The following is a 23645-nucleotide window of genomic DNA, read 5'->3' as shown; positions in this document are numbered from 1 at the left end:
GCCAATGCCTTCATGATTACTAAGTGCAGAAGGCAATTCTCAGTCCTCTATTTAGCATTCAACACTGTAAACACCTCCACCTTTTGTTTCTGAATCTCTCCTGATACCTCTCATACTTTCTTGGCTGCTCTTCCTTTTTCTTTTCTTTTTTCTTTTTCTTTTTTCTTTTCTTTTTTTACAGATTGCAAATACCTTGTCAGTTTACAATACCTTATTTTTTATTTTTTACGTCTACAGCACCTGGTCTTCCTAGGTGGTCTCTCATCCAAGTACTAACCAGGCCCGACCCTGCTTAGCTTCCAAGATCAGACGAGATCAGGCTTGTTCAGGGCGGTGTGGCCACAGACTGGCTGCTCTTTCTTGTGTTCTTTCACTAGGTATTCTATTTGTTTCAGTTTTGTATCAGACTATTTTTTAGAGCAGTTTACATTCACAGATTAAACACGAGGCACAGGGATTTCCCGCACACCCCCTGCCTCCACATTTGCACAACCTCCCCATCACTGGCATCCCTCACAGAGTGGCACATTTGTTAGAACTGGTGAACCTACCTTGACACATCATCACTGAGTCCATAGCTTACCTTAGAGTTCACTCTCAGTGTTGTACATTCTATGCGTTTGGACAAATGTATAATCACATGTATCTGTCATTGTGGTACCATACGGAACAGTTTCACTACCCTGAAAATTCTTTCTTTCACCTGTTCATCCCTCTTTCTCCTGTAATCCCTGGCAACCACTAATCTTTTTACAGTCTCCACCATTTGAGTTCTAGAATGTCATATAGTTGGAATCATACCAGGTATAGCCTTTTCAGATTGACTTCTTCTTTTATTTAATAATATGCATTTGAGTTTCCTCCATGTCTTTTCATGTTTTCATGGCTTGATAGCCTTTTTTTTTTTTTTTTTTTTTTTAGTTCTGAATCTCATTTCATTGCCCAGATGTACTGCAGTTTATCCACTAATCTACTGAAGGGTATCTTAGTTGGGTCCAAGTTTTGACAATCACAAGTAAAGCTGCTATAGGCATTGGTGTGCCAGTTTTTGTGTGGACATAAGTTTTCAACTCCTCTGAGTAAAAACCAAGAAACATGATTGCTGGATCACATGGTACTACTGTTGCACAATCACCTCCCAAAATTCAGGTCCGTGTGATGCACAGACAGGTAAACCCCAAACACCGAGACATCAGTGCTTGGAGTTAGACGAAGGTTTATTCAATTTGGGCAAAGTAAGAGCAAGATCTCTCAAATCCATCTCTCCCCAAAAGCAAAAGTAGGGAGTTTTTATGCAGCTCAGGAGTAGGTAGGGGGAGGGGTGCATTCCAAAGAACTAAGAGAGAAGTCCATGTTTCTTTGGTCATAAATATCACTTTTTCACATCAGGCTCCTGGGCGCCAGCAGCTGGTTGCAGCTACCTTGGAGACATTCTTTCCTCCTGCAAAACAAACTCATAAATTCTTTTTGAGACCCTGAAGTTACATCCTCCTGCTTGACAAAGAAACAGAACATCGGCAACACGAAAATTATATTATGAGAACAAAAGGAGTTGAGCAAGAGGAACAGTTAATATGTGAACAAAGGCCTAATTAAGAATTAAGTTATTTAATTCTAGCTGCCCAAAATACTAGGGGCATTAAAATCACAAGGGGCTTGGCTACAATTTGTCCAATTAATTAAACAAGGAGGCCATTAGATTGAGGTGGCACTAATGCTGTGGTAGCTTAGGTAAGCACACCCAAACCTAATCCGGCAAATGCCTCAAGATTATGAAATCAAAACCCACTAAGGACAACCAACCACAAACAGCTAATGAGACTTTAAGCTATAGTCAAATGATCTTTCTTTGCTTCTGCAACTCCTTTCTAGAAGTCTTTTCTCTAGCATCTGCCAGCAAAGTGCCCCTAACTATGTCCAGTTGGGTGCTGCCCTATTTGAATCGATTTTTGCTCAAATAAACTTTAAAAAATTTTTAATATGCCTCTGTTTATCTTTTAACAGATGCAATATTGTGATACAATAAGAAACATATATTTGGTCTTGTCCCTGGTTCCTTTTGCAGAGCTCCTAAAATACTCCTAGTTTACAGAGTAAGGAGTGTCTCTTCTATGCTAATGAGATGACTGGTGGCTGGGGGCTAAATAACTTCAGGATGGGGGCTAGTCACCCAAAGACCGAGGCACAATTAGAGGATCAGACTGTCAGTCCCACCCCCAACCTCCTGGAGGAAAAAGGGGCTAGAGTTTGAGTTGATTACCAATGGCTAATGACCTCATCAATCATGCCCAGGTAAGGAAACCTTCACAAAGACCCCTGAACCACAAAGACCTTCCAGGTTGGTAAACACGTCCACATGCTGGGAGGGTGGCACATCCCAACACAATGGGGACAGAAGCTTCTGCACTCAGGACACTTATGGACCCTGCTCTGTGTACCTCTTCATCTGTCTGTTCATTTGTATTCTTTACAATGTTCTTTATAATAAACAAGTAATAATAAGTAAAATGTTTCCTTGAGTTTAGTGAGCCATTCTGGCAAATTATCAAACCTTTTAAGAAGGGAGTTGTGGGCACTCACAACTTTGTAGCAAGTTGGAATAAAAAGTACAACTGCCAGTTATATATATATAGCATAGGGAATACAGTAAATAATATTGTAATAATGATGTATGGGGCCAGGTGGATACTAGACTTACCATGGTGATCACTCCATAAGATATATAAGTATCTAATCACTATGTTGTACACATAAAACTGATATAATATTGTATGTCAACTATAATTAAAGTATAAATTAAAAAAATTTTTTTTAAGTCATTGCCAAACCCAAGGTCATCTAGATAATATCTTCCATGTTATAGTTTTGTATTTTTCATGTAGCTTTGTGATACATTTTGTGTCAATTTTTGTGTAAATATAAGAACTGTGTCTAAATCAGCAGTTCCCAGCATTTTGGCACCAGGCACCAGTGCTCCTATGACAATCTAATGCCTGATGATCTGGGGTGGAGCTGAGGCTGTGATGCTAGTGCTGGGGAGTGGCTACAAATACAGGTGAGGCTTCGCTCACTTGCTTGCAGCTCACCTCCTACTGTGCAGCCGGTTATGAAAGGGCCACTGACCAGTACTGGTCCATGGCCTGGGAGTTGGAGATCCTTGGTTTAGATGATGATGATGATGATGATGATGATGATGATTATTTTGGCATGAGTATTCTTCCTACTTCTTACAGCATTTATTTCTTTAGATTTATTTCTAAATAAATATTCATCTTTTTTTTTTTCTGATTGATCTCGTTCATTCTTTGTCATGGCTTCTCCTGTCTTCTTGAAAGGTACTCAAGTGCCAGTCCATGGACAATTTGCAACAGAATCAACAGAATCCAATAAGGGGGCTTATTAGAAATACAGCTTCCTCGATGTCCTTAGGATTAAAACTTCTGGGGTGTAGAATTTTAACATAATTTTTAGCAGAGAATCATATTTAAGGATGCTAGGGGAATCTGAGGAGCAATCTTGGTGATCCCTGTTCTAGGAGATGCCGAACATATTTACATTTCTTTAATCAGTCCTGAGGGTTTCCTGAGCTCTGCGTGCACCTCCAACAGAGGAACATGCCCTTAGCCTTGACCTTGAACAAGCCATTTAGCATCTCTCAGCCTATTTTCTCATCTGTAAAGTGAGAATGATAACATTTTCTCCCTTCCAGAGTTGTTGGGGGAATTAGATATTGCACTATTCTGACTCCACCACTGAGAAAGCACTCAATAAAAAACAGCTGTTATTTTCCGTCCTCCCGTAACACTTATCATGTGGTATAAGAGGGGACTCTCTCTGTCCTCGAGACTGTGAGTTTGTCAGCAGCAAAGACACGATCTTGTTCATCATTGTCTGCCAGCATCGACACATTATAGCCATTTGACAAATGCCTTGACTGGGTGACGAAAAAAATAACTGAGTGAATCAATTCTTCACATACGATGTCACAGAATTAAATATATATATATATTCCTTTTGTTTGTGTGTGTCTTCGGGAGGAACAAGAGACATAGTTGTGGCAAGAATGAAAAAAGAGAATTCCAATCACTTTTCTCGTACATCTTTCTTGTTACTGCCCAGAAAAAGTTGCATGAGTCTGTTGTTAAATCTGGGCCCCTTTTCCTTGCTTGACTGGCATATGAGCTCTAATATTTTTGCCATTTTGACTTTCCTTTCAGGACCTGCTGGGTCCTCTGCCCCTCCCTGCCATGGGTCCATGGGTACTAAGTTTCTGCCACTGTCACCAGGGAAACAGCAGAGATTCCTCATTCCACAGCTCTCTCATCTAAACTCTGGTTGCCTTTGTCCACTGAGCTAGCGAAATTCTTTGTGTGCCCACTAAATCAACTGCCTGCTATACAGAACTTTACCCATTATTCTACCTTGGGAGGGGCGGGGGAGGGGGGGTGGGGGCGATGTCTAACAATTTCTTTTCTTGGGAATGGCCTTTGTCCAGGCCTGTCAATACTCTTGAATGCATCAGACATTTTTGGTCCCTATGGGCAAATATAAAAATTGCCTATTTAGCCTTTGCGGTGTAGGCGATGTAAGTGTGGGTAAATTTTAAAGCATGCAACAGAGCATGCATAATGGGTTTCCCTTTTAAAAGCACAGTAAACCAAAAATAAACCTGACAAAGGGCAGCTGTAGAGTTTTAACATGTGGAAAACTCTACAGGCGGCAGTTATGTAACTAGAAAAAAAAAAACCATGATAAATATTTCACACTGTTAGATGAACTTCCAACTCTGACATGTGAAAAGCAAAGGACACAAAACACACCTTAGCTCTCCAAGAAGCAAAATGTTTATACTGAGAGGGGCCCAAGGCAATTGCTAAAATCTGAGTCCTGCCTTCCAGCAGGAGTCTTGATAGCTTTTTTTTTCAGTCCTCGAGTCCAAGGCGGAGCCGGCGAACCCCATCTCTCCGGAGCGCCCCCCGCCCCGCCCCGCCCCTCCGGCAGCTTCGCTCCACAGCCAGACTTTTTAATACAAATCTCCACCTCTAGACTTAAAACCCCCAAAGAAGTTTTGCGCCAAGAAGGGGAAAAGAGGAGTTGGAACAAGGCAGGCGAAGTTCCCCCGCCGCTGCGCCCCCCGCCCCCGGCTCCGCGCTCTGGGGACAGCTGGCAGCCCCGCGCCGGACCAGACAAAGCGGATCAATCCCGGCGGCGCGGGGGTGGGAGGACGCCCCGCCAGGGCATCCCTTCCGCTCTTCGCGGGCTCCTGCCCCCTCATTAGGACCCAGCCGACACCTCGTCCGGCGTCCGCGGTCCGCCCTCGCCCTCCCTCCCCCCAAAAAGAGAGGCCCGGACCCCATCCCTGGGCTAGCGAAGACCTGCCTCCGGCAGCCAGCTGAGAAAGCGCCCCAGGCCGGGGGAATCTGACGTCGCATCGGGGTCCGCCCCGCCCCTCCCTCGTCTCCACCGGTCTCTCCTCCTCTCTCGTCCCAGAAGTTCAGGGGCCCCCGCCCGGCCTCCCGCACTCCGGCCGCCGGGACCCTCAGCCTCGGAGGAGCGGCCAGCTCGGGCCCCCGGGAAGATGGCGAGGAGGAGCCGCCACCGCCTCCTCCTCCTGCTGCTGCGCTACCTGGTGGTCGCCCTGGGCTGTAAGTTGCTCGGGTACCTCCGCCCTCCCGCCCGCTCCCGCTGGGAGCCGCTTCCCCGGACCTCCCAGCCCCAGACGCGGCGCTCGCGCAGGGCCGGCTCCGGGCTCCGGGCTCCGGGCTCCGGGCTCCGGGCGGCGGGTCCGCCGCGGGGCATCGCACCCGGCCCCCGGCGCGCCCGGCACCCGCGGTGCGGGCAGTTGCGGGGGTCGGGGGGCCCGAGATCTTTGGTTTATTGTCAGTAGCATCTGATTTTGTCAGTCCTAGTAAGATAAAATTAAGGGTCCATACCAGCAGGTTCTCGTTTTCTTGCAAAGTTGGGTTAAGTTTTCAAAGACAGAGGGACGTGATTAGAATGCAAAACTCACGAACTACTTGCGAGATGCTAAGATCCCAAGATGGCATCACTCGGAGGCTGCCGCGGGCCACACAAAGTACCGGAGGAAGGGGCGGCGTTGGCGTTTTGGGGGCTTTTCCCAGGGTCCCCATTGTGCCTGGAATTTGCAGTGCGCTCGTACGGCAGCGGGTGGAGGGAATTCGTGGCTGCTGAGCCAGAATTACTTTTATCCTCTCCACCTGCACATCTACATTCAGTTAAAGTCTGTCGGGAGGACTCTAGCCAGCTGCTGTGTCCTCAGGGGACGCCCAACGGGACAATTGTTAGAAAGATGCTGAAGCTGAATGATTCAGTGGCGGGCGAAGGGAGGGACGTGTTCCAAAGCCAATTTCACGGGATGGTTCTAAAAAGGATTTTCAAGGATTCTGGGCTCATGAGATTTAAAATTCTAGGAACGTTTCCTATTATTTTGTTTTCTCCGCGTTAACTTTTTAGAGAAATGGAGGAAATTACACTAGATCTTAAGCACTTAAGCAGTGAAGGCGTTTCTCTTTCATTTTTGCTTTTTGTCGTTTTTCTTTCTCTTTTCTTCTTTTTTTTTTAATTAATAGAATGAGTTATTGTTGCTATTTCACGTTCTGGTAATATAATACTTAAAATAACCTGCCCGATGAGCGTCTAATACCATAGTGCAATGACTTTTCCTCACGCTCTCATTGCCTGAGTATTGTGATGTGGTGTGAACACTGTCCCTTACTGCAGGAGTAAGGTGCAAGCTGTCTCTGTGAAAGAAATGAGCTGACTGACCTATATTATAGAACATCAAACCAGAAAGGCAAGGCTTCACAATAAAGCCATGATACAATTTTGAAATATCAAAATTGGCATCATGTTGAACACACGGGGGAAAAATGTGCTAATAATGCTGAAAGGTAACAAAGAAGCAGGCTAGAGGAATCATAACAGACAGAACTGCTGGATAAGTCATGCATTCAGTTGACAATCCTAAATTTCAAATAAAAAAGACTGTGACTTTAGTGTAAAATTGCCACTAAAAACAGAGAAAATGGTTTTACTCTGCTATTACTGTTCCGATTAGAATAGAAATGATACACTCTAAGTTTGAAATTGTAGCAGAGAAACAGCCAAGAGGCAAACATGGGCTTAGATGGATGGGCAGAATAACCTCTTCCTCAAGCTTTGGTTAAGTCTCACTCATTAGTTCTTCTAACCCCATCGGAGACTAATTTGGAGGTGTGTAGTAATCTTTTAATATTGTTCCCGGGGTTCCAAAAATCTGGCATTGCGAGAATGTTTTCTTTTTCTTTTTTTAGATAAACTTTTAAAATTTTATAACAGTTTCGATTTAAAGAAAAATAGTGAAGATAGTATAGAGAATTTCCATATACACCACATCCACTTTCCCCTATTTTGAATATCTTAATTAATATGATACATTTGTCATGATTAATGAAGCAATAGTAATATGTTATTAACTAAAGCCCACACCTTCTTCAGATTTCCTAATGTCCTTTTTTCTTCCAGGATCTCATCTAGGACACCACATTACATTTTAGTAGTCTTTTCTTCAGTTCCTCTTAGCTGTGACAGTTTCTCAGACTTCCCTTATTTTGTATTACCTTGACAGGTTTGAGGCGTATGGCCTTCTGGTAAAATATTTTGTACAATGCCTTTCAGCTGGTATTTCTCTGATGTTTTTCTCATGACTAGACTGGATTCATGGGTTTTGGGGGAGGAAGATCACAGAGGTTAAGAGTTGTTTTCATCACATCATATTAAGGATCCATACTATGAACATGACTTGTAACTGTTGATGTTACCCTTCATCATCTGGCTGGTAATGTATGTCAGGTTTCTCCATAGGCTACCTGCCTTTTTCCCCTTCCCATAGTGTATTTTGGGGAAGAAAGTCACTATGTACAACCCACGCTGAAGAGAGAAGAGTTATGCTCCATCTCCCTGAGGGTGGAGTATTGCCATAAATTATTTGGAATTCTTCTGCTTGGGAAATATATCTTTCCTCCCCTATGCATTCATTCATTCATTTATTCATTTTTATATTAGTATGGATTCATGAACATTAATTTTATACTTTAGATTACAGTCTAATGCTATTTTATTTATTTTAGGGGTCAGATTATTATAGCTATGACTGACTATTGGTTAGTCCTATGTACCTATCATGTGTGTAGTGTGTGTGTGTGTGTGTGTGTATGTGTGTTTAGCACGTCCGTACTTTCTGGCACCATAGTATGCTCCAGGCTTATCTCGTATTTATGTTTTCTACTCCAGTCCTAGAATCAGCCATTTCTCCAATGGTTCCTTTTACCGGAGAATGGTATTAGAAACCCAGATCTGGGCATTAGGTCTGCTCATTGCTATTAGGGTGTTATTGAAAAAAAAAAAAGTTTTTTGGGCTAAGATTCACTGTACAGTCTTATTTGTGATCTATCTACTCAGGTTTCATGTCCAGATTCAAAAACAGTGTATTTAAGGCTTAACATATATATATCAGACACTGTTCTTTAAATATTCTTTCATTTTAGGATCTCAACAAACTCGAGAGACAGAACATATCTTCAACTTATAGATAGTGACCCTAGGACAGCTGTTACTTGTCTAAATTCACTTATCTAGGCTGAAAAGAAGTGGAATTTAAAAATCTGAGAATTTGTTCCATAGATAACTGGACTTCACTCCTCTATTTTTCTATCTGACTGCTTACCCTTTTTGCTTGTCTTCATTCAAGGAAAGAATTAAGTGGATTTAGTGGAATTTATAGGTTTCTTATTGTCTAATTACATAGTCATCTTAATATTCATTCCAAATATAGCCGTACCACCTGTTTGTCCTAGTCCTATCATGTACACATAACACTTATTCCATTCTTTCTTTTCATTTCTGTTTGTCTTTTTGTCTTCCTGTGTAGTCTAGAGGATTCTTTTTGTTGTTGCTGCCGTCACTTAAACTATACTTTCAGTGTGCCTGTTGACATATGGACATTTATTTGTGTTACTTGAATTCTCTTTTTATTTCCTATTAAAATGGACGCTCCATAAAGGAAAGAATTTTGTGATGTTTGCTCACCACTATATGGCCAGTGATGAGTAAGTACCTGGTTAATAGTAGGTATAAATATATACCTGTTGATTATATGGGAAGGGAATAAGGTAGAATGGATGGAGGAAATGGATGAATGGAATTAATGATCTCCATATAAACTCTGAATCCCTAAGTAGGTGTGGTGTCAGATTTCTCTGAGTTGACATTTAAGCCAATACCTCCCAAAACAATGGAAGCGAATGTTCATTATCTGAGGCAGGGGAGGAAACTGTCATGCCTTCTGGGATTTTCAGAGCCAAGGAGTTGAATAGGAATGAGAAGAGTGTGCTGTTCTTGACACTGTGGCTGGGGGCAGCTGGTTCTCAGATCTGGACTGGAACCCTGGCGCTGACCTAGTCTGGTGAGAGAATTTCAAGAGCTACGCTCTTAGCTCCCCATTGTCTTGGCTCAAAAAGTCCTGAGCAGGAATCCTTGTGAGCCTGACAGGAGTTTTAGTTCTTAACCAAAGAGTCTTGCCATTTTCTCTTTCTCCTTCTTATGCCATTGGCATGGAGTTTTTATTTGTTTTGTTGGATTTTCTCTTTTGTTTTGGTTTTCAAATTTTCTCACAGGGAGGGTTTGGGACAGATTTGTCTTTCTATTTGTAAGGAGTGGAAAAGCCTAGCTGGGTCTTTCCCCTTTGTATGAGGCATTTTCAGTCTGCTTGGTCTCATTTTGTCACAACAGTCACCTGCTGTTTTTAATTTTAGCTTTGCTCACACTGTAAAAACTTGGTAAATACTTTATTATGGTCATAGCCAAAGACAAAAATAGATTATTTTTAAATGCCTTTACTTATATGTTTAAAAATAATATATGTATATGGTAAATTCAAACTGCACAGAAAGGTTATAAAATGAAAAATCTCTCTCTTTTCCAGCCCTCCTGACTTCTGTGCCATTCCTCACAAGTGACCCACTTTTAACTTCCTTGTATATAGTTTCAGAAAAAATAAGAGGAAAATATAATGGCAGCATATATGATATAGTTTCTTTGGAAATAAAGATTTGCTATGCTTGTTGCCAAACTAAAGGAGTTTGTTTGCCTGTGCGCATCAAAGCCAGATGGGACATGAATGGGAGTTTGCAGCCAAGAAAGTAAAAGTTTATTTAGGGAATTAGCACCAGAGACACAGGTGAACTAGTGCTCAAAGACCTGGCTCCCCTGTAGCACGTAGGTTATAGATTATATAAGGAAAAATCACAAGACACCATAGGTTAGTGGTTCCGGGTCGCTTTTGGAGCTGATTGGTCAGAGGGAGGTAAGGGTAATGAATCATTTCTTTAGGTCTTGAGGACAGTTCTGAAGTCTTTCCGGAGTTCTCCTGTCCGGTCTTATGGGAAAGTAGTGAGGCAGTTTTCCTACCTTAGGGCTCAGGAGCTGGAACATAACTTAGGCCAAGATGTTATTGTTAGCCTCTCAGAGGTCTGGACTGTGTGACTATTAGTCAGGGCTGGGCTGCTGTCTGCTGCTGCCTCCAGGGTTGCTGATGACCCGGGAGATTTCTAGAGCTAGGATTTAAAACTAAATTGAATCCGAGTCATAAGGACCCTCAGTTTCATGCTTACTGTTCTGCACCTTCCAACGAATCAGATCATGTTATTTATAATATTCTGCTCCTCTTTACAAACATTTATTTTTACTAGTAATTAAGCCACAACCCAAAGCTCGGTCTCACAAACAGGCTCGTGATTACATCTTTCAGAGGCCTTGAAAACCCTAGACCAGCATGCAGAGGGGCCACCTTCTAGTTAAAACCACCAAAAGTAAGTAGTGAAACAAGGTGAGATAACAAAACAGAAATACACTCCCAGACCAGTGTCCAAATCTAGAAAAATTTCAACCCAGACACAATGAACAAAGCCAAAAAGGGTAAGTGCCAACACCCAGAGAGGACAGAGACGCCAGCAGCAGCTAAGACTCACACACAAGTGCAACCTGGTGCTATTTTTAAAGGAGACCAAAGAAGAAGTAATGACCACAGATAAAAAAGGGAACATGTTGAACTACTGGAATGTGCTAAATTTGAAAAGGGAAAATTGTGCTAAGGTTTTTAAAAAACTGCTCTAGAGACACTTTAAAATAGGGATGGATTCTAATCAGAGGTAGAGCTGACACGATGGAATAAACAATAACTCGAGTGTAAATAAGCACTAATCTAATTGCTCCAGTTATCAAATAATTTATTTATATTAATTAATCTGTTATTTAATCCAGTAATTTAAATACACGGCCAGTCATGTCTTAAAACATATGACAAAGATTGTATACAAGCTAACTGGAGCATACTTTGGTGCCATATAATGCTTTTGGTTCCAGAACAAGTCAGGTTCTTTTGTGCCTTGTGTGTGTGTGTGTGTGTGTGTGTGTGTGTGTAAAGGAGTGAACATCTATGCCATTTTACCTAGATACAATGTTTCTCCTTTCAGCCTCCATCTTCTCTGTGTTATTGTTGTCACTGTTAAAATGTTCTCCCTGTGGCCAGATGGAATTTTTCTCTCAAGGTCTAAATTCAAAATCCCTTCCATCTTCTCTCAAGCCTTCCCAAGGCATCCTTTCTTCAATGCCACAGCCTCCCATGTATTGTACTCCTGGTGCTCTTGGTATGTTCCTTGTTCTCTTATGGAACCTTCTGGGCTGTCCTGTTCTTTTTACATATGGATCTGTCTGCATTATGAGTTTGTTGAGGACAGAGACAATGCACCTTTGTGTCCCTAGAAACTAGTGTAGTACCTGACACATAGGGGTTCTGTAATACCAAATTAAATAGAAGTAAGTGACCAGGAGTTTAATGTTTATTTGTTTCTTAGCTTCATAAAATCCCATAACTTTAATAATAAAAGTCCCAGAACAGGTAAATTTAATAGTCCTTAGTGAATGCATAATTTTACCTCCCTCCTCCTTATAAACCATGGCCTCTCTAGAGTTACGAGGAAATGTAGAGATTGGTCTGCCTTTTAGAGTTTTGTGACGTTTTGCTGATTGCCTGATGCTTCCGTGTAGCCTAGAAACACAGAAGCTCCTCCTGAGTTAGTAAACACTGATTAAAAACCCAGACGAATTAAACAGTACCTCCTCACAAGTTACCTGAGATATAGCACAACATAGGATGTTAGGAAATTATAAAATTACTCTCTGGAGCAGGGAACTGCAGACATTCCCCTCATAGTCCAATCTCCTTTGCCACCCAGTTGATATCATAGCATCTATGTCTCATAATAGGCAAGTTTATTAAGAGAAATGAGAGGGCCTGATTCTCCGAGGCATTCTTGTCTAGTTGTCATGACAGCTTTGTGTGGGATCTTGACGCCTCTTCGTTAGCACTGAAAAAGTTTTCCTGGATCCTTGTGACTTATCAGCTCATTCCAAGGGTATCATCTCAGAGTTCAGCTTTAGGCAGATGCCAAGATTAGATACATCCCAAGAATCTCAGCTCTGTTGTGCTACTCCCCCAGAAAAGCTGTCTGGAGATGCTGGAATGTTCAAACACCACTCCTGGGGACAGTGGTCTTCTAACTTCTAACATGTCCTACTTCTTTTAGAAAGAGCACATGTCTTACTAAGTTTCCAGTTATAAATTATATATGTGTATTCCTGTATCAATATATTACATTAATTATAAAACATACATAGAATAAATATCAAATGAAATTAGTTGTTCTAATTGTGTCATGAATATGTCTTTAATTTGTAGTGATACCTACTAAACTAATAAAGAAAATCGTTTGATATATAGGATTTGCTTTAAAATTCCTCAACAACAAAAAGAATAGATAAGGCAAATTAGGCAAAATCTTAGTAACTATTGAATTCAAGTAATGAATACAGTATATGGGGGCTTATTGTTCTATCTTTGTGGATATTTAAAACTTTTCATAGTAACTATTTAAACCCATGAAAACAGAATAAAAAGAGATAAGCGTGATAAACATAGTATAACTGCTTCGCGCCTCAGAGTTTTCTTATCCACTCCACCTTAGAGTTTACTGGTTTAAGGAGAAAATAAATGGACCAAAGTGAGTCTACTTGAAATATCTGAAATGTCTATTCACTAACCTCTACGCTTTAAGCAGGGCGGTCAGTATGCGAAACCCAAATTCCACTTGGACAGCCCCCTCTTAAATCTATTCAGTCTGTTTCACACTAATAGAAAAATAAAATGCCTTACAACAAACAGGCACACATGCTATCATTAACAGGAACTCCAAGTTGCTGGGCTGTACAGTGAAGTCCATTAATAAATCTACTGCATAACAGCCAGATTATTATTCATGATGCAGCATAGGCCTTTCAGTTCATTTCTTTTGAAAGGGACTTTAATATTTTATTTCCTAAAACGTAAAAGTACCCATTAGAAGAGTGCCCGTCATAGTCATAGACCAGTGGCAAGAAAAGGTAAATGTAAACATGAGAGAGAGAGTTGATTAAATTTCTCAAAATTAATATTTTTCTCTTGTATTTATTTTTGGAGACTGATTCAGTCAAACCTTTTTGGTCAATCCTCTGGCTCTAGTAAACAACAAGAGAATACCTGTGGGTTTTTTGTGTAGGATGAGGACATATCCAGCGTTGGGCATATCAACCCACATTTCAGAATTGCTCGTACTTCCTAAAACATGCATTGAATGTTCAAATCCATGTCATTAATAACTCAATATCAAGTTTCAAATGAGTTCTTTGTGTGATTTAATTACCTAGACTTTCTTTAATCCTGAAGATCCTGAAGCCCTGAGGAGTCTCTAGAAAAGATTGGCTGCTGGGGAGAAAAATGGAAAACATAGAGGCATTTAGCAGCCTGGAGCCTCTGTCAGCAGCTCACGCACACTGTCAATGTAGTCATTTATGTCAGAAGTTATTTCCATGCTGGATAACACTTTCCCCAAATACACTATGAATTTATGAGCAAGAGAGCGTTGATGTTAATAGAGGAAAGAGTTTTACTTCACCTCCCATTCCATTACCTTTCAGTTTTAGAGTGAAAGGCTGCATCACAACCCTCTCATAGAATTTATATTTAGAGTCATAATTATTTGAACAATCAAGTTGGATCTCTCTTGCTTGTACCATTTTATACTTTCAACTCTTTATCTTTAGCACTGAGATACCATAGTAATGATGAGACCTGTCAAGACCAGCCTTTTACATTACGTGGCCTAGAATGTCTGAAGAAACTTATTTCTAATTATGAGAAGATAAAAGGACTAATAATTTTGGAAGTAGGATACAGAAATACTTCCTGTATAGAGCAAAGTTATGTCACCAGTGAGCACTAAATATAAATGTTTCTTTTCAGAGGACAATAGATTCTCATCTTTTACCAGAAAGAATATGAGGTGCATCTTCCCCAACAGAGTGTGATTCAGGGACATGTTCACACCGACTGCGATGGTGGGTGGAACCACCTTCATTTTTTAAATAGATTAATTTTAAAAGTTATATTTCTAAGTATGTTTGACAGTGGTACATAATCGAATTCATGAGTTAGATGTTCAGGTGAAATGCCTCTACTGGAGGCTCAAAAGACCTCCTATCCCTCAAACCATAAATGTCAAATTTCTTCACAGAGCAACAAAAAGTACGATATAAATAAAGTGGAGCTTGGGATCCAAAGAACAAAGATTGAGCTCGCTCTGCTCTTAGTAACATGGCTTTAGAAAATGATTTTATTTTGTTAGATTCTTGTTTTCCTTGTTTGTAAAATGAGGGGATTTGATTCGATGATGATTAGAGTTCTTTAATATTTAACATTTTATGTTTTTAAATGGGGGGAAAATATACCATACCTACCATACTTAGATAGTAAAATTAATTTATATGGAATTGAGAACATGTTTTAATGCTAAACTGCCACTTTCAGAGGTTTTATTGATTAGAACACAGAGTTTATTTTTAAAAGGAACAAGGTATGGCTCCCAAAATGGCTTGGTGTTTGTGGAGTTGATTGTATATTATATATAAAGTCTCTATTTGATGCAGTAGGCATCGGGAAGTTGCTGGAAGTTTTGAAGAGTGAAACAATATGCAAAAAAATGGCACTTGGGATAAACAATAATTCTAATCTTTACATATAGACAGATTTAGAAGAAAAGAGGTGACTAGAGCCCAGGTAGGTGTTACATAATAGGCTGCATGTTTAAGATAGCAACTGTCAAAATTGTTTAGGAAGAGTTAAATTCTGTAGACACAGAAAATAGAAAATGGTAAGATTTAGTGGTTATGTGCTTTATGTGGTTAATGAGATGGGAGGTGATTAAATATAGGGGACATCAAATAAATCAAAATAGTAATTCCAAGGTTATAAACTTGAAGAACCAGAGAAATCATAGTATTTGAATTGAGAAGAAATGATTATTTTCTACAATCCAGGAGGCAATAAAATATCCAGCTAAAAATTATCCATAGACAATTGGAAAGAAGATAAGTGTAAATAATCTGTATCTATCACCTGTATTTACGTGGTAAATAAAAATAGAAAGGTAGAGTCACTCTGGGAGAAAGTACAAAAGTGGATTAGTAGACAGCAAAGGACTGAACTCCGGAGACTGCTCAGTTAAAGACTCTGAAAGATCAGAGACAATGATGAAAAGGTGCCCAGGGAAAAAACAGGAAAACAACGAAACCAGTGTCCTGGAAGCAGGGAGGAATTCTGCCAAGTCAGTGGTTATCCGGAGGCTTCAAAGAAAAGAGAAAAGATCAGAGTGAAGAAATGAGCAACCTAAGGGATTAAAAAGTAAAGAAAAATGAAATTAACATTTCAATAGAACTTTAGGAGTGACTTTCACAGGAATTATACTACTTAACCTGATGTTAGTTAGCATCCCTGTGTGGTACCTAGTACCATTTCCATGAGTTTCATAAATGAAACACAGAGGCTTGGAATATTTTTAGGGCAAGAGTTAAAGAAGTTAGAACTGCTGATTCAGAATCCTATTTTTTCCTCAGTGGACCCGAGGATACTTAAAAGTGTAATGAAAGGTAAAAGGCTGAGGAGATTTTAGGGCAAATGAAGGTGCTTTTTTCCCTGGCGTTCACTTCAGCAATATGAAGGAATGAGAGAGAAGGAACCTCTGTTTTGTTATGTATAGATTTAGAATCTGCATATGGTAGGTATCCTGCAGAGATGCTGCAAGGATGACTAATATTTTCTGCCATAAGAAGAAAACAATTTGTTCTGTTTAAAATGTGGTTAATGATTAAAACATATCTTAACGTGTTATTAAAATTCTTCCTGACATTTAGTATATTTATAGTGCTGTTGACTCAACATATATAAATGCTTTCCACATTCACGTCTCGAATTGAATTCAGAGCAATATTAACCTGAAGGTAAGCTTTTACACCTCTAATAAATATTGTATGATCTGAAAATATCGTTTAGCTAAATGGGAAAAATATCTGAAAATTAGTATATCCAATACTGTGGGGATTTATTATCAAATTTAGTTACTTAACAGTATCACAAATCATTGACTAGGGAACTAGAAAAAGTTCCCCATAATTTTCTGACCTTTTTTCTAAAAAATATCAAAAGCAAAACATGAATTTGCCTTAAGCAAAAATAAAGACTGTTACATATTGTGCATTTCCTAGAGTTTGTATATGTATTGTTTTTTAAGTTGCTATGTGCTATCTGATAGCAGGACACAAGGATGTTTTTTCTTTGAGCTAATTTTTTTGGTACCATTTTATAATTTCTTTTGCCTTTTACTACTTACCAACTTTAGTTTCCATGGGAACAGGATCAGTCAAAAAGTATTTGGGATTCTTTCAGAATGTTGAGTTCAGGACTCCTAATTAGGCTTCGGGCACTTATAGTCTAGTTAATATGAGTCTCTGTGTCATATTTTTTGTTGACTTAAACAGCTAAACCTGTAGAGAATTTTTATGAGTTTATTTGAGCCAAACTGATGACAATTGCCAGAAAGCATAATCTCAACAGATTGAGGAAATGCTCCAGAGAATGGCAGTTTTGGAGCTTGTTTTATACACTAGAAGTAGAGGAGACCTGAGAGAGGTTACATGGAATTCATTGGCGGTAAATTAAGGAGGCAAGAGAAAAAAAAGCAAGGAAATCTCTGGGATTGGATAAAAAGCAAAATGGAGAGACATACTTCTTTTACATTCATGAGTACAGGGTAGTGAATAATTAACATTTATCACACAGAGAGATAGATGGTGAGTGAGGGGTTCTGTGCCCTCGTGAAGTGGGTGTGTCCAGAGGGGTCTGGAAAAGGAGAGTACTCTGACATTTCAAAGGTATGTTATCTTAGATACAAAGAGACAATAGACAGGCTCACTTTTAAGGTAAAGGTGAACCTTTATCAAGGAAGCTACAGGTCTAGGACGTGACTCCACGCCATGACCCTCTTTAAGGAATTTTTATGTCCTGACCATCCTATGTGGTTACTTTTGGTCTTTGAGTTTGTAGAGCCCGCCATGCAGGCCACCCCTGAGCTAGTCAGGTTTACTATGTGACCCTTTTTTTATCCACACTTTGAAGATGAAGAAAACTGGGGTATGATTTCACAATAGGTTTTCATTTTCAAATAAAGATTTTTATTAAAGATTTGGGTCAGAGGGCTTTAACATCATTTAAATGTGTGGTAAAGCATGTCTGAAAAACATGAAATATCTTTTGGCATATCATTCTTGACAGATAAGGAGACTTCAGAGATACCAATTATCCTAGTTAAATTCAACATTGGTTAAGTTTTTCTTAGCTGAAAACATTATGTTTTGAGATACGACAGATTGTGAGTAGGAAGAATTGGACTTCAATTTAGAGCAGTGAGTGAGTAAGTAAGTCAAGAGAGGTAGGAGAAAATAACAGAATTGAAAAGCCTCCAAACTGTACCAAAAAGGTCTTAAATGAATCCCGTGTCTTCTCCAATACTTCTTTTTTAGGTCTGTTGTAAGAACAAGTATACCCGTGGAAAATAATGTAGACCATAGATTTTACTCTTAAAAAATTAACTTTATGGTTATGTTACATCAGCTGTTTATGTGGAGAACACTCAGTTTATAAACAAAGCTTTTCTGTTAGGTGAAGAGTGAGTTCAAGAAATTCAATGGAGAATTCACGTGGGCACTCCCAACAGGCGTTACTGTTCCGAGGGGGTGTTGTGGAGTTTTGCTGGACCTGTTTGGTTGTCACAGTGCTGGGTGAGTGCTATACATTTGCTGCTCAGTGTCCAGGGTTGATAAATATCTGTGTGCCAGACAATGTTGTAAAATAAAGAATTTCCCTGTGTCCCTCACCCTTCAACCTTCCTGGCTTCCTCAAGGCCCACTACATGTTCATGTAAGTGAAAACTTTATAAATGTCTCAGCCTATAATTTATACTACTTCACCGATAAACACAGATTTTTTCTTCACACAGCCTTAATATATAACCAAATATACAAGTTCCTGTTCTAATGTCCACAGTCATCTTGTTCTTTATTTTTCTGTACTGTTCAGAATGGCTTCTAGTTGTCTTCTCTTGAATCCAATTTAACATTTTAAGTATGGACTAATATCTGATTTTTTTTATTGTGTCGTCTAGTGTACTCATGTATAAGCATTTATAAACTGAAATATATATTATTTTACTATAAATTGATTTCATTTTATTAATATTAGAGGAACAATAGTTTTTTAAGTTTTATATACATATATACATACAAACACATAAAATGTTATATTATCTATAAATTTTATTTTAGAATAGTGAAGGAGGAATCAAAATTTTATTGTAAAAAGAGGTTCTGAGAGTGTTGATGGCCAACCAAGTAAAAAATTAATGCAAATTGCATTTATTTCATCACTGCACTAAATTCTTCAGTTTGTGTCAGTTGAAGACAGGAAATTTACAATGTATTTTATTTTTAGGGAATCTGCTTTTCCCTTTCCAAGATTCATTTTTAGTTGATCTGAAATAAAAAACTAAATAAGAGAAAAATGCTAAAATACTGACTACAAAATCTGAAGAATAACTATGTGTGCATGTGCAGACACATTTCACCAAAATATGTCATGTTTCCTTTTATATGTAACGTCAGTTAAGGTGTCAGTTGAGTTATGCAGTATCAACATTAGTTTTAGATTTTTGTGCTGAGGCCATAAACCTTTAATATTATCAAAGAAATTTTAAAATATAACCAAAATTTAATACTTGACTTTAATCCAGCTAGTATTATTTGTGGGTCTAGATTGAAAAAGTACATAGTTTATACTACATTAAAAACATTTTGTACATAAACATAGTTTATACTATATATAAAATACGGTAAATGAAGTTTATATGTCTGATTAGAAGATGAAACAGATTCGGTTTCAGTTCCAGTAGACAAATAATTAATTATTCCTACTATGTGTTAAGCGTGGTATAGGTATAAACATGTCAAACAATTCCTAACACCATTATGTTCCTAACTATCCAGTGGAAGAATCAGCTATGCGAAAAATAGTTTGTCATAAAAAAAGACTTATTGAAAAGTGCTTTGTCAAATAGAAGACAGGCCGACTATGTGTAAAGGGATAGAGGGACCGGGGAAGGCTTTACCTTTCCTGACATTTGAGTCAGCCATTAAATTATACATTTCAGAAGTTCATATTTGTCAGGAGATTGTGGGAGGGAGGGGAATCTAGGCAGAGAGAGTGGAAAATGCAAAGGCCTATGGAGTGCATAGAGCAGTGGCAGCCCCACGGGGGGCGACTTGAGCATAGGGTTTTGTGGGTGCAGTGACTGAGGGGCGAGGCTGGAAAGACAGAGCCCAGTTCTGAAAGGCCATTTGAAGGCATTTGGAATTCATCCCAAAGGCATGGGGAAGCCTCTGAAGAAAGCTAAATATAATCAGATTGTATTTTAAGAAGCTAACTCATGGAAGAGTGAGGCAGATGAATTGTACACTTGTCCACATCTATATTCATCCTTAGTTATTTCCCTCCCGAATCAAAGCAAGAGTATTCTATCCTGACGAAAGCTCGTTTCTTACCTGTGCTCATGATGCTATTCTTCCAGTTTCCTTGGGTCCTTTGCTTTAGTAGTTTATTCCTTCTCTCATAGATCTTCAACTTATCAACATTACTAGCTTTCTTATCATAAACTATAGACATGCCCAACTCTCTACAGTTTTGAGAGGTGGGGAAAACCTACCCTGGTTATTTAGCCTAACATCTTGAATCAGTGGTCTGTACTTATTTTCTCCATTTTTTAACTGACCGTTCAGCCCACTTTAAACTGCCCCCTCCCATGCCATTGAGATTGCTATTATTGTATCAGCAATAATTTACTAGTTCTGAAATTCACAGCTTACTTTCAGTCAAAATGTTACTTGACTTCTCTGGAATATCAAACAGTGTTACTACTTCCTCCTTGAAAGTCAGCCCATTCTTGACATGGTCCTGTCCTAATTTCTCTTATTTCTCTGATTTTCTCTTCTCAGTCTTCTACCTGATGCCCTCTTGGACTTTTTCTTTCTTTTTCTACTGCAGTGTTTCATGCTCTAAATTATTTTTTTCCCCCTTGGCCTGTTAAAGGCTCTAAAAAGTCCTACAATAGAGAACTCTGTTTAACTTATAACCCAGTGTTTATCAAACATTTATGACTATGGAACCTTCATCCTTCTTAAAAATTGCTGAAAGTCATGCCAATTTGAGGGAGGGAAGACAGAAAAGAAGCTTCAGAAAAGAAAAATAGGAAGGAGTCATGTCACAAAAGCCACCAAATGTGATGAATCATAAATGCTATTTAATTTTATTAAAATGGATTGGAAAGGAAAGTTCCACAGCGAGTCAAGATTTTTCTTAGAGCTGTGACAGGAGAACTTACTAGAGGTAGTGAGACTTAGGAGGGGCCTTGAAGATTGGACAGAATTTTAATGGAAGAGAGACAGAGCTCCCACTCCTGCCCACACCTCCCATCTAAGTGAAGATTGTGCACAAAGGATAAGGAAGACTAAATAAACATGTCTTTGTTCTTGAAGATATGGGCATGCCTCCAAGAAGGGTATTTGTTAAGGTTTAAAGAGAAACGATTGACTGTTCTAGATCAGCTTTCTTAGAACATAATTGACAGTGGAACATTTTTCTATATTACAGCGTAATTTAGAAAAAGGAACTCCTAAGATATAAAGCACACTTGTATTAAACTAAATACCCCCAAATTAATTTATTACTATAATTCATTATGGTGCTGTATTAATCAGGGTTCTCCAGAGAAACAGAACCAATAGGAACAGAACCAATACTATACAGTATATATATATATACATATATATATACATATATATGTATATATATATATAAATTATTTTAAGGAATTGGCTAATGTGATTAAGGGGGCAGGCAAGTCCAAAATCTACAGTCTTCCAGCTGGATGGAGACCCAGAAAGATCCAGAGCTACAGTCCAAGTCCAAAAGCTGTCTGCTGGCAAAATCTCCTCTTGCTCTGAGGAGGTCACTCTTATTCTACTCAGACCTTCTACTGATTGGATGAAGTTCACCCACATTATGGAGCGTAATCCGCTTTATTCAAAGTCCACCGATTTAAATGTTAATCTCATTCAGAAACTGCTCTCACAGAAACATCTGGTACTGGCATAAAAACAGACACACAAATCAATGGAGCAGGATAGGAAGCCCAGAAATAAACCACGCCTACATGGTCGATTAATTTATGACTAAGTAGGCAAGAATAACAATGGAGTAAAGACAATCTATTCAATAAATGATGTTGGGAAAATTGGACAGATACATGCAAAAAAGAAAAAAGAAAAAGAAAACTTACACCATATACAAAAATAAATTCAAAATGAATTAAAGACCTATATGTAAGACCCAAACCATAAAAGAAGAAGTAAACCCTCTGGCATTGCTCTTAGTAATGTTGTTTCTAATACATCACCTTAGGCAAAGGACACAATAGAAAAAATAAACAAATGGGACTACATCAAAATAAAAAGTTTTACATAGCAAAGGAAACCATCAACAAAACAGAAAGCCTACAGAATGGGAGAAAATATTCATCAATGAGACATCCAATAAAGGGTTCATGTCCAAAATTCATAAAGGACTCACACAACGTAATACCAAAAAAATCAACAGTCCAATTAAAAGATGAGCAGAAAACCCAAATGGACATTTCTCCACAGAGGACTTACAGATAGCCAACAGACAAATGAAGAGACACTCAGCATCCCGAATCATCTGGAATAAAGTTTGACCACCTATCTGGGCACTGCATCCCATCCAGGTGGCCACAAAATCAATCATCACAATGCTATTTTAAATTTTATGTGAAAACTTTTTTAAAGCAAATTATTTTATTAAAAGAATTAAACTTCTCATCTTGTGTTATTAAAATTAGCATTTTTTTGTCAATATTTTTCTTTTAAATGACATTTTAAAAACATGAACACTGATTTATGGCATTTAAAATCACATTAGAGGTAACTACTCAGCACAGTATTTAAGGAGTTGACTCTTATTATTTTTAACATCAAGTATATTCATATGTTTAATTTTTGTGAAAGCATAATATGAAAATTGAATCTTCACAACAGTGATGTGATAAACTAAATATTTAGTGTCAAACTGGCTGCTTCAAAATCTTTCATTGTTTAATCTTGTGCAGCTTATCTCTCAATTTTAAAAATTAAGCATAGCTTTTTATATTCTATTTTTGTTTTCTCCATAATTGTTTCATTCATTTCACAAGTATTTATTGAGTATCTATTACACATCTAACATTATTCTCGGCTGTTGGGATATTGATAAAGAAAATCAAGGCCCGTGCACTCGATGTGTAAGTACATGTTATAATATATTAGAAGGTAATAGGTACCATGAAAAATAAGAAAAATCAAGGCGGGATTAAGAGAATCAGGAGTTTAGAAGGGAAAAGGTCAGGTGAAGGTGGGGTTGCAATATTAAATAGATCAATTGGAGTAGACTTCATTTAGGAGGTGTCTTTTGAGCAAAAAATGTGCAGAAATGAGGGAATTAAAAGACATCTGAAAGAATGGGCTTGCTGGCAGGGGGAGTGTGGCATGGCCTGTTTTGAAGATAAACAAGGAGGCCTTGTCCCTGGAGCAGAGGGAGGGAAGAGCTGAGGAAAGGACCTTTGAAAGTCAGTGAAACCAGATTACATAGGGACTTCTAGGTCAGTGTAAGGACTTTTCCCTTTCCTCTGGAGAACTGATCCAAGGTTTTGAGCAAAAGAGTGCCACGATCTGATTTAGAATTTTAAAGAATCACTCTAGGGGATGTGTGGGGATTAGATTTAAGAGGGGCTGGATAGAGTAGAAGGCCAGTCAGGAGTCTATTCCAGTGATCCGAGCAAGAGATGATGGTGTTCAGACCAGGAGGTTAACAGTGGAAGTGCTTCAGATTCTGGAGGCATTTGAAGATAGATCTGGTAGGATTTACTGATGATTGGATATGGCTATGCTAAGTGGAATTGTTAAGGATTACTGCAAGGTTTTTGGCCAGAGCCACTGGATAATCATCAGAGGTGGAGGAAGGTGGAGCAGGTTTAGAAAGAAAGGTAAGTTTTGGACAT

At 38.9% G+C, this 23645-nt stretch overlaps 1 protein-coding gene and 1 pseudogene across 1 annotated transcript in view; one reads left to right on the top strand and one right to left on the bottom strand.

The window, feature by feature from the left end:
* Positions 1-228: 228 nt before the first annotated feature.
* Positions 229-347, bottom strand: LOC118602271 (annotated as a pseudogene).
* Positions 348-5045: 4698 nt separating this feature from the next.
* JAM2 (junctional adhesion molecule 2) overlaps positions 5046-23645 on the top strand; it is a 53054-nt gene continuing 34454 nt past the window's right edge. Inside the window, exon 1 of the mRNA XM_016140422.2 lies at positions 5046-5645. Within this exon, the coding sequence (XP_015995908.1) occupies positions 5579-5645 (67 nt within the window). The 5' untranslated portion in view covers positions 5046-5578. The remainder of the gene's footprint in view (positions 5646-23645) is intronic.

The sequence above is a fragment of the Rousettus aegyptiacus genome, unplaced genomic scaffold (assembly GCF_014176215.1).
Source record: "Rousettus aegyptiacus isolate mRouAeg1 unplaced genomic scaffold, mRouAeg1.p scaffold_m13_p_4, whole genome shotgun sequence".
Lineage (NCBI taxonomy): Eukaryota > Metazoa > Chordata > Mammalia > Chiroptera > Pteropodidae > Rousettus > Rousettus aegyptiacus.
Note: the sequence above shows the minus strand (reverse complement) of the source record. Positions and strands in the feature narration are given on the sequence as shown.